This window comes from Pavona decussata, unplaced genomic scaffold (assembly GCF_977016875.1).
Source record: "Pavona decussata unplaced genomic scaffold, jaPavDecu1.1 SCAFFOLD_98, whole genome shotgun sequence".
Taxonomy (NCBI): Eukaryota; Metazoa; Cnidaria; class Anthozoa; order Scleractinia; family Agariciidae; genus Pavona; species Pavona decussata.
Window position 1 is genome coordinate 1275124 of NW_028145514.1, and position 16462 is coordinate 1291585.

Here is a 16462-nt window from a genome sequence, read left to right on the forward strand (position 1 = left end):
TCAAAACTGGCAACATGCCGCACAAGCTTCCAGCAAAATCGGGTGACACATCGAAACGACATACCATGTCTTGCCACACCACACGCTTCCGTCCAAAAACTGACAAAACATTGACAACGTACAATCTGGCAAGACGCCGAAACAACAAGCAACGAGAAATCCCTCGACCTCCGCCACACACGCACTTCCTGCCAAAACCGGCAACAGGCCAAGGCACACCACACGAACATGTCATACAACACACTTCCTGTTAAAACTGGCAAGACGCCACTTATTGTTCCGGCTGAAACGAAAATTAACTGTCATCAAAAGAGGAGCGAATTTTATGGAGAAGGGATTACAGCCTCTACTTTAACTTTTTAATTTACAAACCGTCTTCAGGGTTTCGACGGCTGTGACTCGACCGCCAAGATTCGCTCATGATAAAGCAACGGGGGAGGTATGTTCGATCCCACAATGGGGCCACAGCATAAATACTACTGAATTCATAGAATATAAACCTAAAAATCGTAAGGGGTGAGAATCATAACGGGAAAACTCGCGTGTATACACTACCGTGAAATCTATGAATGTTTGTATTTCAGGAAGCAAGAATCCATGCAGTGGACAGGGGCTCCATGCTTGTCTTGTGACTTACGTTGCATCGCACGCTGGCATTTTTGGTGATGAGTTTAAATTGGCTGTAACTATAATTATTAAACATTTCAAACAACGACACGACGTTTGAGTTTAGGCATGTTTCACATACTTAAGCATCCATCGATCGTCAGTTCAAGGATGGTTTGATTATAAATTCTTGAAATAACTACTATTTCAACAATTTATAACTAACACTTCCTTGTTATTTGCTTCTAAACTCAAAATTTGTGTCGTTGTTTGAAAAGTTGAAAACCTATTCCACTGCTACGAAAATTCGTTAACTATAACTTACTATCTTCATCATGGAGCATGCCAAAGTTATGTCCCATTTCATGAGCCATGGTTGCTGCAGTAGCTGCTGCACTTACTGCGTGATCCTGAAAAATAGAAACCGACGATTAGACGAAAAGAATCGAAGAAAAATCGGGGATTAATTTAAAGTTGTTGCTATTTGTATAGACTGTTCAAAAGTTAAGGTATTTACCGATCGCCGAGCTTTTGGTAGTGCACCAAAATGTCTGCGAAACACAATTAATACTGATGTCTTAAATTTGTTATCCCAGCCAATGAGTCACACTTTCGATCATTCTTCGTAAGCCTTACTTTTATAACATGTTTAAAACTGCAATAATTCTGCACATTTACTTTTTGATAATTATACATAATCAAAAATGTTCGGACTATGTTTTTGATTGGACAGAAAAAGTTTCTGAATTTTTTTCGGTTTCAAAATTTATTGGCCCATACATTTTTGTGACTACAGTAATTATCAGAAGTAAGTACAACATGTAGGCACACCCGACCGGAGTCACCGTAAATTCTACCTGGACCACACCACCTGACTTGCGTCCACACATGGCCATCACTGCAGCTTTACCGACAGTTGAACCTTTGAAAGAACGATGCCTGCCAAGAAAAGAATAACAAATAAATGCCGATTGTGCATGCTTACACGGCCATGAATTTTCTGGGGTCAGGGCTGAGTTGCTTGAAGCATGTTAGCGCTAACCATTGGTTAAGAGGTATTAAAACCTACAGGTTGTTATGGTATTTAACCCGGATTAGCGCTAACCATGCTTTGAGCAACTGGGCCCAGTATGATAGAATTACGTTTACAGTAAACGGCAACAATGACCACGTGACCATGCTTACTCTATATAAGCAACTTCCTGTTTTCAGTTTTTCAGTAAAATTGAGCAGTTTTGCATTAGCAATAAAGATCAGAATTATTTTGCACTATTCTCCTATCTGTGTACTGATTTTTTCAAGAAAACATATCGCGAAATCTCACATTTCCGTTTGCCATAAACGCGATTCTAAATATCTATAATGATAGCTCAAGAGTCTATGACTGGTAGAAAGATGGCTATGTTGTGGGAAGCTCTCTTTAGGGGAATTTGAATCGATGGATCACTTACCAGGCAAAGGAAACATGAGTGGATGTTGTTGTGTCTAAAACCCAGTTGATAATTTCAGTACATAGAGAACGAAAGAAAATCCGAGTATGCTCGTTGTGTCAGAGAATTCAAACAAAAAATAACAGAAACTAAGTTGGAAGCAAGTTATATTTCGGTATGAACTATACTGTTGTCTGAGTTCTATGACACAATGATGGACATACACTGATTATCTTTCATTCTCATTGTTGTGTCTATCAAACGGTTCTAGGATTAAAAATTAACATTTCTTCTCACTTTACTCACGTTAAAAGCATTGCATTGTCATGCTTGTGTTTTTTGACAAGTTCTTTGTTCCTGTATTCCATAAAATTGTCCAAGCTCTGATCTGAATCGTCAACAACGTTGATCAGATCACGTTGGCTCCATACCTCAACCATTGTTAAAGCGATACGAATATGGATAGGACGGTAAAGCTACAAATAAATCAAATTTAAATAATTAGCAAAATCCTATATACTCAACGGCACTGTTACGGGGCACTCTTGTTACTGTAAAATATAGTGTGTAATTTCCTTGATTTCTCCTGGTTTTCACAACATCACAAAATACTATATTTACTAGAAAATATGCCTGAGGCATTTATAACCTTTAAGGTAATTTTCGCCCACAGAAATTGAAGGGCGATTCCAATTTTTTATCAGCTGCTTTGCGCCTTGTTTGCAATAAAAACCTATGATTATGGGCAAGATTTCCCTTTTTATCACTGCACGAAGTGCAAAGCAGCGGATAAAACATTGGTGCAATGTTTCCTGAAGGAATTCAAGGCCACATGTAAAAACTCCAGTGAATCTGAGCTAACACAACAAAAAGCAATCTGAAAAGTCATTTGGCTCGGTTATGACAACAGGCCACACTTTGTACCCAAACATTTCATTGAAAGGGTGTGCATGAGGTTTACCTGGGTGAACATCTGCATTTAAGGTTCCAAGAATTTGCATTAATTAACCCTGTAAAGACGAAATACTAAAAGTCTACTTAAGCTAAACAGTGAAAAATTTAATAATGCATGAAACTATAAGCTTAGAATAACACTAGCCACTGCTTTTGCAAGTTTGGCGGCAACTAAAGGAAATCTTTCAAGTGATTTGGAGTCACCCAGCTTGGTATGAAACACACCAAAACATAAACCTGCTTTTGTTGACCAGCAAACTTCAAGAAAAACCAAACTTAAATGAAATTTACATGATGGTTAAAAAGTTCTGTACAATGAAGTTCTAGTAAGATATAATGAAGTCCTCGGTACATGTATAACAAGAGATATTCTCCTGCCCAGCATTTTAAAACGTATGGAACAGAATGCCAAATGTAATGAACCCTCGATATAACAAACCAACTTCCCCAGTCCATTGCCACTGTAGGAAAAACTGTCTTATTCATGTACCCTTTAAACCATAAAACGTGCCATTTGTGCAAAATTCAGAGTAGAGGCATTTGACTTTATTCAGACTCAGGAACACTTTTGCGGGAAAATTGGGTGTGGGGGAAATTTCGTTTTCTTTTTCTCTTTTTTAGGAGGGGTTGATTTGGGCCATTTTTGGGGGTGGGCAGTTGGTTTGGATAATGGGATGGGGGGGGGGGTGGATCTCCACAGGTTTGCAAATTGGAGTTTTGCTCATGTTAACTTAAGCCTTCTCATGATGTGACTGGTGTGAACTTTTTGGATTTTTTTTAAATCCAGAGTGTGGCTCATCTGCCTGTGTTTACAGTATTCATGATATCATTTTAAAAGAACTACTACTTTTCAACCATGTAGTGAACACAAGAACTGCTTAACAGGGAAATATAAACAGTGATGATTGGGCCAATGAGATTCTCATACACACTAAAGACTATGGTGAATGTATATCGGTGATAATTACACGGCTTAATTTACAAGAATGCACTTAATTTTGACATTAAAGGTATACTTACAGAGTCTAGTACATTAGCTATACTCTTTGATCGAAGCTCCACTGTAGCACGGTTGCTGTTTAGATCCACATACTAATTAGTGAAACAGAAAAGGATTTCAGGGAGGACCCCATTCAACAGGAATTACTTGCTCAGTTAAGAGTGCCTGACTGTAACTTTCGAGAATCGCTGGCCAAGCTTGAAAAATCGAAACTCTTAACAATCTGTCTGAAGCTTACTTTTGGGGAACTATCTTCGAAAATATTATTTGCATGTTCTGGAAATTTTTAGTTTTCAAGAATTTTGGAGAAAACGAAATAACGGGTTTTGCCTCATTAATTATGCAAAAATCTCACTCAAAATTAGCTAAATTCAATACGCTTGTGTTGAAACGGTACGCAACGCTAGAAAGCGAGGTTGGTTTTGAATAAGAGCATAACTCAGCTACTTTTTATCAATGGGACCTATGTAAACTTTTGTAGAACTTTAAAGGGTTTTATGGCTCTTTGAAAAATTGACATTTTGAGGACTTCGCGATGAGGCGAAAATTGAGTACGTTTGAAGGTTTAAAATGCATCTTGGTATGTCAGGTATCGACTCGAGAGGAACATTGTGATGAGGCTTGGGTCTTTGTCTTTAATAATACGAAATAAAAAATCTGGGCAATCAATGCACGCGCTGACGAAAACCAAAGTTAGCGAGGCTTCGTTAACAAATTTGCATAATTCGCAACTGTTGAGAAAATGCTATGTTGTGGCGACTCGGTGAAAACATTGACTCAGGCTATCTTCAAATGGTCATTTTACCTCATATTGCATTTGTCTGTTTCTCTTTCTTGTTGAATAACGTGGTAGGAAAGGTGTGGACAAAAAAAAGTGCGTGATCGGAAAAGAAAATATTTGCCAAATTCTGGTGGGAGATTTGCATAATGCAAATCTCCCAATAAATCTTTCTGCAAAGGAATCTGATTGGGAAGGTTTCGTTAAGAGACCATTTGACCGAAACACCCCTTATAAAAGGAGTCAAAACAACGTTTAACAATTCGATTTCAACCAATTAGTGTCGAATCTTAACTTTAAATTAATAGTGCCAAACTGATACTCGCTATTGCGTTACCTGCGTCACGTCAGTAGCTGTCGATATGCCTTACAATATAATGCCCACAAACCAACTTGTGCTGCGAAATTGCCATTTACAACAACTAGAAAAAAGACCTTTATTTACTGGCATATGAGTGGTTTTGATAAAAGTAAAAGTTCACATGACACTTAAATCACGTTTAAAAGATACATGCTTGTCAAATGAGATGCGAAGGTCGGTCAAAGTGAATATTTTTAATTAATCAAGTTTGTTTACTGGAATGCTTTTTCAAATAGCTAGTCCAACCTTCTTCAGTGGCCTTCCAAATAATGATCACCAAGAAGTGGGTCAGTCAAAGAAACTCTCTGTTCGTGTTGTTTGATACTGTACCTTCGCAAGCGACTGAAAAACAATGTCAGACGGCACGCTATATTTTTACGTAATTACTGGTATGAAATATCACACATGCACGGATACACGCTTCAAAACCTGTGTACCAATTTCTGTTTAACAAAATAATAACTTAGTTTCTACCTACAGTCCACATTGGCTGTAGGGCATGCATTTATTTTTGTCGAATGTCAACAACAGAAACACGGGTATCTCAGTGACACTGTAGACACGCAATGTCTACTCCATACATTACAGGTAGCCGAAGCTCTATGACCTTTGTTTGATCTTTATATTTTCATGTCACGATGAGTGTTACGCAATGGCGTAAATTATAAGGATTTGTATGGGAATTTACGAACGTGCTTTGGAGTCGAAAGTAAAGGGCATGAATTGAACAAAAATTGCTTACCTTGTCTCCTAGATATCTTGCCAGGGTTTGTACCATATTTTGGCCATTTCAGTACGATTCGAGTGGGTTTTCGGTTCGCTGAAAATTTTCCTCTCTCTATACGGTATCCTACTATAGATATATATCCCCAAAACCGTGGTCACTTCGGTAGCAATAGTATTTTTTGAAATAAATTGCAACGTTAACAACGCGGAAGAACTGCGGACCACGGAATAGGATAAAGTTAGTACTGGGTAGGAGGACTGTGGATTACGGACTATGGACTGACTACAGTTTACATTGGCTGTAGGGCATGTATTTATCTTTGTCGAATGTCAACAACAGAAACACAGGTATCTCAGTGATACGCAATGTCTACTGCATACATGTCTATGTACGACATCTACATGATTGTGCACGTGGGCTCATTGGCTGATCACGATCAATGATCATCAAACATCCTTTTGCGCATTTAATCACGCCAGTTTTCACCATATCGAACCCTAAGGTGAATGCTAAAAACTAAAATGACGGCTCTCTTCAGCACGTATTAAAAATCCAGCAGTTTCGCTAAGATAAAGTAAGATTTTATGTTTGCACTGTCGATCCTCACTATTTTATTCCCAGTCCTTGTTTGTTTCCAAAAATAAATAAATAAATAAATAAATAAATAAATAAATAAATAAATAAATAAATAAATAAATAAATAAATAAATAAATAAATAAAGGGACAAAAACAACTACCGAAACTTGATTTGATACATCTTAAACTTACTGAGAATGAACACAAGAAAGATATGATTTTCAGACTTCAGTTCTCCTTTAAACCCAGCCCGCAGTCCTTAGTCCTTCACTTACCTTAGTTTCACTTTTATATCCAGTCCGTGGTCCGCAGTCCTTTGTCCGCGACTTAGATTTTATACTGACCGCATTGTTGACGTTGCCAAGAAAACTATTGCTACTAATTAAAAGTGACCAACCTTTTGGGGACATAGAGCAAACCCACTGGAATCGCACTGAAATGGCCAAAATATGGCGCACAGACACTGGCAAGAGATCAAGGAGACAAGGTAGGCCTGCCATTCATGCCCTTTATTTTCGACTCCAAAACACCTTCATAAATTCCCATAAAAAACCCTTATAATTTACGCAATTGCGTAACACTCATCGTGACATGACAATAGAAAGGTCAAACAAAGGTCATAGAGCATCGGCTACCTGTAATGTATGCAGTAGACAGGGTGACTGAGATACCCGTGTTTCTGTTGTTGACATTCGACAAAGATAAATGCATGCCTTACAGCCAATGTGGACTGTAGGTAGGTTATTATTTTGTTAAACGGAAATTGGCACACAGGTTTTGAAGCGTGTATCCGTGTATTTGTGAAATTTCAAACCAGTATTTACGTTATATGGCGTGTCGGCTTACATTGTTTTTCAGTCACTTGCGAAGGTAAAATATCAAACAACACGAACAGAGAGGGGTTTTCTGGGCGATCATTATTTGGAAGGCCACTGAAAAAGGTTGGACTGGCTATTGGAAAAAGCATTCGAGTAAACAAACTTTATTTAATTAATAATATTCACTTCGACGACTCTGATCTATGTCTAACTTTCCTACTCAATGACAAGCGTGTATTCCAGTGTCATGTGAACGTCTTATTTTTATCAAAACCGCTCAAATGCCAGTAAATAAAGGTCTTTTTTCTAGTTGTTGTAATAGGTGATTTCGCAGCTGACTCGTCCCCAGTCGTCTCTCTTGTTGGGAAACGGAGAGCGCGAAGAGTGATGGGAGGGAAGAAAGCGAAGCGCAAGGGGTGATGGGAAGGAGGAAAGGGAAAGAGAGAAACGACTGGTAGATCTTGAGTCGAAAAGCTGCGAGAAGAGTCGAAAAGTTGTGCGAAGGCGTTTCAGCGATTCCTTTCGCCTTAGATGCGTTCAATAACGATTCACTGGCCAAGTTGACGTGTTTTTGTGATCTGTGTCGCAACTAGAAGTATTTTGGCGAAACTTTTTTAAAATCCAAGATGGCGTCCGGAGGCCAGGAAGATTGCACGTTGCAAGACACATTGCAAGAACTGAATGACTCCATAGACGAGCTTAGTATTTGTGGTATGTATATAAAAATAATACATATGGTAATACATTTCATATTAAGGCGTATACACAGTTGCTTGTTGCAGATTTTAAAGCCCAGTTGAAAGGCAAAGGTGTGATTTCTTTCCGTATAGATGATGAACCTCGTGTGCCATCATCAAGCACGCCTGTGAAAGCGAGGAGAAGGCTGGCATGCCATTTTGATCGTTCACAAAACGGCAGCGACGAAGATGACAGTAGAAGGGGCACAAAGCATGACTTAACTCCAGGTTCGAAACAGAACCCAAGTCAGCCCAAGTCAAAACGCTTTCTTGTTGGTAAGCCAAGTACTAGTATTTCCTACTTAATTTCCTTTGCTGTCCTTTGTCTTTGTATTCGATCTATTCGATATCCTTTGTGTTTTGTTATGTTTAATGGGTATCCGGTCAACTCGCCTACGTGCAAACTCGCCTACAACTTGTCAGCTCGCCTATGTAGGCGACTTCTCTTCCTGACATAGGCGAGTTCACTCAAGTAATGTATGCCTTTTAAATAACTTTATGTTCTATCTAACTCGTTCTTTAATCCATAAACCTAAACAAGCGTGCTATGTTCTAAATTCGCCTACGTAGGCGAGTTAACCAGTAGGCGTAGGCGAGTTGGCATAGGCGAGTTTGCACGTAGGCGAGTTGACCGGTATTTGTTTAATGTATGATAACTGAAAATAGAGACTGGGGAAGGAATAACTTTTTTATGGTTTGAAATTTTACAGCCCAGGGCCCAGTTGCTTGAAGCATGGTTAGCGCTAACCCGGGTTAATTACCATAACAACCTATAGGTTTTAATACCTCTTAACTAATGGTTAGCGCTAACCATGCTTCGAGCAACTCAGCCCAGTTAATTTGTATTATTCTTAGTTCACAGAACCTGAGACATTGAAAATATAACTGGTGTGAAATTTAAATGTGACAGAAATAACAATGAATAATATTCAGACAATACTCGTACCATGGATTATTTTGTCTTATTTGCCTTATCAGAACTCAGTGTAAATAAGTGACCAGGCTAATCTTGCTCCAATGTTTCAGGTGGTAAACCATCTGGCAAAGAAGTTAAACAAAGAAGCTCCAAACTAGAGTGCTATTTAACTACTGGATTTGTGGAGGAGCAAGGATGTGAAGTCAGTCGGGAAATTGTGTTGGCCTATGTTGCCCTTGATGAAGCATCAGCACCATTAGTTACACGCACCCTGAAACGTGTATTTCCTACAGTATCAACCAGGCGTAGGAGAGAAGATGGAACGTATCCTTGTCATTTGCATAATTACTCACAAAAATCTGAGGTTCCAATTGGCCAGAAAGCATTTCCATTGGGATTTCTTTACAAAGATGGGCGATTGTTTAACATAGTTCCGAAAATTGCTAACAAAGGAAGTTTTTGTCTCGATGTATTGTCTCTTCATCTTTTGAAATTATTTTGTGGGCGGATAAAGTTACAAAGGTTTCAAATGAGCTTTTCTCATTTCACAGTGTTGGTTAATTCTGTCTTAAGTATTCTAAAATGATGCTAACGGTTACAACTGATGAATTGGTGACAATTTGTGTCATAGTCTATAGTATGTAAGTGTCAATTGGAGTACAAAACTACACGACCACTCTCCTGCTGGAACATGGCGTGCAGGCTGACTCGTCCTCAGTCGTCTCTCTTAAAAGAAAGTGTGGTCAGGGCAGCACAAAAAAGTGATGCTTCCGATCACTCCTCTTCTCACTGAGAGAGACAACTGGGGTCAGCCTGCGCAGAGTGGAGTGTGAATGAAATGACACCTACATTAATTATATTTTCTGATTTTGCCCAGAGCTGTGGCCTTGTTGTTTTTGTTATAACCCTCTTACATGCAGTGCTACTTAATTTTCTTTCCAGCTTATTGAATATTTGTAATTGATATTTAATGCAAGTTGTGGTAAATTGTTATGATGCCTTAACTGCATTTGTAGAACCTTTTACGTCAATCTAAAAGCCAAGTCTCATTTTATATCTTGCACTAATGCTGAGTGTACAACTGGATTGCCAGGTACTGTATAACATTTATTGACGAATTTTTGTAAAATGCCTGCAGTTAATTAAGAGAGATCTATAGTTTGACCAAACAATGAACAATGGGTGATGTAAACACATATTAAAGTTTATTGTTTGGTGCCATTGATTTAATCCTATCATTGTTTAAAAAGATATTCCTGATACTTTCTAAATTTTGACTCTATTTTCCTTCATGACCCAAGTACATGTAAATGCAAATGTGACATTGCTGTTACAGGTGATCTGAACTGGGTCATGCAAAACAGGAACTCTTTATCATGGGTACAAAACTTCTTGCAGCACATGATGTGTTTATGTATTGAAACTTTGGTGTTGTAGCTAAAAAATTTCAGTTTTTATTTTTAAATATACATTTATCTTTGGAATTCTTTCTCACAGCTGAGATGGTCAATATCCAGCGGAGACTTCAAGCAACTGAAGAAGTCATGACACAAATCTGGCAGCAGTTATCCATTGCCACTCAGGGTATGCTACAAGTTCAAGTGCTCCTGGCAGAATTTACTCGAGAGGCACAAGAAAGAGACCGTCTTATGAAGACACTGCTGACTGCTTTCGAGGCAGAACTGGCCCAAGCAAAGGATGTTGAAAATGCAAAGTTGACCATACAGCAAACAGAACGAATTGCCCAAGAAATTAAAATCCTGGAAGGCATTTGCAACATTGGTTTTAGAAGCTTACAATATTCAGATGTGGATGAACTCATCACATCAATGTTTAAAGAATTTGTTGATGCTGTCAAGGAAAGATGCCCCTTGCTGAGGAACATCGTGGAGACTTTGGTTGTTAGCAACCCTACTGGTGAAAGAAATGTTAAAAAAACAAATGAACAGAAAGTGCTCCGTGGACACCATGCCTTGGCTCTCTTGTTGAATGTCAGAAATTCAAAATGTCGCAACGACTTCCCACTTCTATTTGGCCTACTCTGCATGTCATATGGGGCAGGGAAACAGTTCATCAACATGCTCCAGTCAATTGGGTTGTCTCTTCATTATGATTCCATGTGAGTTACCTTTTTATTTAGAAATAATTATTCACTATTAAGTGTGTCTATGTAAGTAAAAACCCCTTCCCTCTGTAACAAGTATTGAATATGTTGTGGTTCAATTTTATCCCTGGTTTAATTTTTATTTCCCATTGTTTGAAACTCATTATCATACATTACCATACCTCAAAACAATGGGAAATAAAATTTAAACCAAGGATAAAATTGAACCACAAAAAATATATAAGTACTGGGACAACACGTATGGTATCACTCAATCATTATGTAAGAACATGTCCAATACCTGAGGTTAGATAGAAATGGTTATTTAATATGAAACATGACTGGAGAGACCCTGGTCTTGGCAAGTAACAATGCAAACAAATGGTGGCTGTAAAAGTTTGGCTGTAAAATGACTATTTTGTTAGGAGGCACAGGTGTTAGTGAATAAAGAGCTGATGGTTCTCATCATACCTTGTTTGTTTGATCCAACAAAAATGATAACTGGAGATGAGTCAGGATTATTACTTACACTATATTTGAATCAGCACATGTGGTTCGAAATTTTACAAACCAGATTAATTTTATTTCCCTTTGTTCCAGGTTATTGTAATTAACATGGGAAAATTAAAATTGATTTGAAACTGGCTTGAAAAATTCTATTAAATCACAACACATACACTGCCCACAGTTTCTTACTTAACTATGACCTAATAAACGTTAACCCTTTTTTTGCAGAAAAAATTACTTGAAAAAACGACTGGAAAATTACACAGAAATCTTGGCGAAACATGCTCCAAATGAAATTCCAGTTATGCTGCTGATGGACAACATCAACATGTACAGAGGTACAGCACGCCATCAGAGACTATTCAGGTCTACAGCACCAAAGATGTGGAACTTCACTGTCCGTGGTGCCATCATTCCCAATTGCGATGCATTTGAGGATTTGCTAGTTGATAAAGAAGCCTCGCAAGAACCGCAGAGACCAGTTTCACTGTTAACTGCTGATGATCTCCTCATTGGTACGTTGAAATAAAGTGTTTAAAAATTCTGACTTTTTTGTGAACCTGAGGGATTTTTCCATGGCTCTTCTCCCTTTATTAACCTCAAATTTCTAATTTCAATATATTATTTATTTATTTATTTATTTCAGAAATTTGTCAATTAATTTAATATAAGTACATGATGTACAATAATTGTGTATCATCCAAGGGTGTGCCATCAAAACAATCACAGAGAGACTCTTTATTAAGAAATGTGGGGTTTCTAGAAGTCTGCAGTCCTGGTCACTGCTAGAGCACAGCCACTGCACGAAAAATTGGATTTGCTCTTTTTTTGATCCGTATCAAAGATGAGGTCAAATGTAATAACATTTTTGACAACACATTTGATGCGCATCAAATATGTGACGCCTTTGCATATACCTTTGACTCGAATCAAAAGTGAGTTCAAATGTATTAACAACTTTGACCCTACCTTTGACGCGCATCAAATTTAAATCAAACAACTTTGACTCCGCCTATGACGCGCATCAAAGGTGGATCAAATATATGATATCTTTGATTCGAAACAAATTTGACTCCACCGTGAATCAAATGCGGCCTTTGTCACCTGTGATTCGAATCAAAGGTAATCAAAGGCGGCCTTTGACAGTCTTTGACCACACATTTGATGTGCGCAAAGGCGTTTTTTCGTGCAGTGAGCCCTAGCAATTACATGTATTATTATACTTTCTGTGGCAATTTTTTAAATGAACATGGCAAATTTGTACATTTGCATTGATTAAAGGCAGTTTCTGTTGTTTTTAGATTCAAATCCTGTCCAGCTGGAAGTGTTTGAAAAGGCTAAAGATCAATACTTCACAAAGCTGCTTGATGTTGGTCTTAATTCAGTCCCTTTGTCAGAGAAACCCATTGCTGCCATGAGTGAACACGAGTTCAAAACCTGGTTGAAGAAACAGGACCTCAGCAAAAGCAACTTGAAGAAATACAAGCTTAAACAACCAGTGCCCAAAAAGAACAACCAAGGACAAAGTAAAACGATCACCCTGCCTCTTTCCATTGAAAACAATGCCACCATAACTGGAACAGCTGCAGTACTTGAACATTTTGGTAAAGAATTTGGCATGCCGTGCAATCATTCGAAAGTGGTTTTGCCATATGACGAGAATCTGAAGACCTTCAACATCGAAGCTGCGAGGAAGCATCACGAGTTTCTTTACTTGCTTCAAGAACATAAAAATCAAATGGTTCAGCTTGAAGAACAATTGGCACGTGTTGAAAAACAAATCCCTGATGTTGACAGAGGAATTTTGGAAGAAGACGGTGACAGAGAAGCTGAAGATGAGTCAAACAACATGGCTAATGCAAGCACATTCCAGAAAATTGATGGGAAATTTAAGAAAGTTTTCACAAAACTAACAGACAAAATGTGGCAAGCAAACCAATCAGTTGATGCAGCAGCTGCTGTTGAATTTAAGCAATATCTGCGCAACAACCGTGAACAGTGGGAGAATGCCACAGATCATCATGGATGCACTGTACTGCACCATGCTGTTCAGAATGGAAATGTGCCATTAGTACAGACCCTGATAAATGCTGGGATTAATCCCAATGTAAAGGAGAGGTGCGGAGCAACTCCACTGACATTAGCCGTTTTAAAGGGAGATGAACAAATGGTGAAAATTCTACTGGAGAATTTTGCAATTTGCAACAACGAGTTTTTCTCGTCAGTACCAGGACCGAAACAAATTGCAGACAAATTGGGACTGGCTAATATCAGCCAATTACTCAAAAACAGTTTGGCTCAAGAGGATGAAGAGGATTTGAAAGTTTGGGAGGCAACAGAACTTGCCACAACTGATCCCCCTGTTGCTGATCATTTTCCTGGACCAGACGATGAAGACAAAGTGTACAGCAGAGGCTCAAAGAGTTGCAAAACACTTCTTGTTGGTGACCAGGGCACCAACAAGATCACCAGAAGCGTGAAAGAAAAGTCCTTGTCAGCATATGGATGGGCAGCAGAGGTTCCTGGAGATTTACATGCTAGAGGTAAGACACATGCAAACTATCAAACAACTAACCTGACTCATTCTCGGTAATTGAGTCTGTGTTGGTTTTCTGGTGTATGCCTTTAAGCTAGATTCACAAGAGTACAGACAGCCTGGACTCTATAATCCCTTTTTCCAATTCTCGATTACAATCATAATACACAAACCATTTATCCATAAAAACCTGACTCGGCCCCAGTCGTCTCTCTTTTCTCGCATGACGTATCACGCTTTCTTCCTTCCCATCACCCTTCGCGCTTTGCATTTCCCAACAAGAGAGATGACTTAGGAAGGGTCAGTATAAAAATGTTTTCTGTAGGTTGGCTACAGTTGTATGATGATTGACATTTATTCCACAAGTGAAAGCTGGGTATTTAGCGAAGACAGTAATTCCTTCAGGCGGCTTGTATATTGACAATACCCGCGATGTGGTGGTCCAAAAAATGTGAAGCTTTAAGGGCAAATGTCAAATCGTAAGGACCATCAGTCTCAGCCAAGGGCATTATCCACTGATATAGCAAGCCAGAAAGGATTAATTTTCATACTGTGCATTGCTAATCCAAAATATCAAATTGAAATGGTAAAGAATAGGAGACTTGTCCAGCTGCAAGAACCATTCAAATTTAAGACGTTTTCCTCTTTTATTTCTAAGGTTACCTTTATGAGGTGTGCAAGAAAACTATGGGGCCTGGGGGATTCATGTGTGTCGCACAGACTGTGATGAAGCGAGACAAGGTAACAGATGATGCATTTGGAGACAAGAAATTTCAGCACCAGAACCTCGACAGAATAGACGAAGCAGTACGGGATGTGTCAATGGCCTATGGACTGGCTGCAGTGCAGACCTTTAAAGAGAGTGAATTGTTTCCATCCGAGGCCTCACTTGCTGCTCATGACAAAACTAATGAAAACCATCATGAACTGTTGTTGAGTTCTTTCAAGGAATGGTTAGAATCTGAGAGCAGAAAAGTCCAGTTCCGTTACCATAGCCAGCTATTTACCCTCTTTGGTCCCTTAAGAGAATTGTACCTGTCCAGTGTGAAGTTTGGCGATGGTGTTGGTCGTGAAGCTGTTTGGATGGTAATGCTACCACTGTTTGCTCAGCTGCAGAAACGCAATTATTGGACAGAAGCTTTTGTCCATGTTGTAAATTTTATCGCAGCCTGGCCTAGTGTGACCCGGAAGGTGTTGCAGCACAACTGTTCTGTTAATGTGAAAGGGAAGGACGGTCACAACATTGCACTTGATGAATGGGTGGAGGCGTACTTGGTGCAACCACTGAAGAATTATGCATCAGGTAAGTTACACATTCTTATTTTTAATTGGCCCTGAAGACTGGTCTCCTATTGAAGTCTTTGTTACAAGATGCAGGTGACATGAATATCATCTTGAGGCAGGAGCTTTGTGATCACATGGAAAATTAGACAGAGCCAGATTCCTCACCCTCTTTTCCAAAAAATAATAATGCTCTCTTATGCCCCCCCCCCCCCCCCCCCCAGAGAAGAATAGATTCAACTTTTCCTTCATGTTATTGTTAGGACATTCAAGTGTGGAAGTTCTCAAGTTACTTGCAGCCAACTTGGATTGCCTTGGAGCAGTACGAAATGCATTTGGAGGGCACGAGGCTTTCAATGTTCATCCCACTACTCACCACAGTGAGCAAGACCCTTTTCCAGATCAACTGCAGGGAATGTGGTTCTGCCTCAAACAGAAGTTCTTAGATCCTCCTGGAGATCAAGACTTCATTCCAAAGCTCTCAAACAAGGGTGAAGAAAATGGCAAGGTTTCCAACACACTGGTAGATGTGTACAAGAAGGGCAAAAGCAAAGTGACTGAAAACTTTGGGCGCAAGTTGTATAGCACTTTTCATGTTCTCCCAGAGGGTGAAAACCCAAGCAACCATGAACTGGATGAGGATGTGGAAGAACGGGTGTGAGAAATTAGTGTGGTAATCCTGCGGGATGAGAGGTCTCAAGGTCGAGTCAGTGAGAATGAAGTAAGGCTCTGGTTTCTCTGCGGAGAGAGCTCATATCTCGACCACAGTGGTCAATTGCAAGGACACCCCTGGCAGTTTTTAAATCCGCCTGGAAAATCATATTTCCAGCTGGTCTCAAGCCCAGATACATAGAATGACCATTCCTCTCAAGAAATGTACACACAGCAACAACATTAACATTTGGTAAATTAGCATAACAAGCGTTGTTTGGACGGGGTACGTTACTAAAAATCAAATATTTTCGCATTAGAAGTGATGGGAGGAAACTGTACACACTCACTTGAGTCAAAGCCTGTGAAGCAAGTATATTGTATCTAGTTAATTCACACATTCAATGGGCCATTTCCGAGTTGCTTTGAACCTCATTATTAAAGCGAGGCTTCGTGCATAGTTTTTGTTAAGAAAATTA

At 39.1% G+C, this 16462-nt stretch overlaps 2 protein-coding genes across 3 annotated transcripts in view; one reads left to right on the forward strand and one right to left on the reverse strand.

Moving 5' to 3' along the window:
• Window positions 1-16462, reverse strand: part of LOC146472556 (zinc metalloproteinase-disintegrin-like MTP8) — a 49826-nt gene that overhangs the window by 22724 nt on the left and 10640 nt on the right. For both annotated transcript variants that reach the window (XM_085119273.1, XM_085119272.1), the window contains exons 10-13: window positions 4011-4082; window positions 2343-2512; window positions 1464-1545; window positions 932-1016 (exon numbers count right to left, since the gene is read on the reverse strand). In XM_085119273.1, coding sequence (XP_084975399.1) covers window positions 932-1016; window positions 1464-1545; window positions 2343-2512; window positions 4011-4082 — 409 coding nt within the window. The remainder of the gene's footprint in view (window positions 1-931; window positions 1017-1463; window positions 1546-2342; window positions 2513-4010; window positions 4083-16462) is intronic.
• On the forward strand, window positions 7588-16401 carry LOC146472558 (uncharacterized). The gene is made up of 9 exons (XM_085119270.1): window positions 7588-7962; window positions 8082-8264; window positions 9015-9228; window positions 9921-9997; window positions 10402-11023; window positions 11744-12030; window positions 12817-14058; window positions 14710-15354; window positions 15596-16401. The coding sequence occupies exons 1-9, from the start codon at window positions 7878-7880 to the stop codon at window positions 15991-15993; spliced, it is 3753 nt and encodes a 1250-aa protein (XP_084975396.1). The 5' UTR covers window positions 7588-7877; the 3' UTR covers window positions 15994-16401.

Excerpts from the sequence above, each read along its gene's own strand:
- LOC146472558 (XM_085119270.1), top strand. The coding sequence starts at position 7,878 with ATGGCGTCCGGAGGCCAGGAAGATTGCACGTTGCAAGACACATTGCAA. Across the intron at positions 7,963-8,081 it reads AGACGAGCTTAGTATTTGTG|ATGATGAACCTCGTGTGCCA; the intron begins GTATGTATATAA and ends CTTTCCGTATAG. Across the intron at positions 11,024-11,743 it reads TCTCTTCATTATGATTCCAT|AAAAAATTACTTGAAAAAAC; the intron begins GTGAGTTACCTT and ends CTTTTTTTGCAG.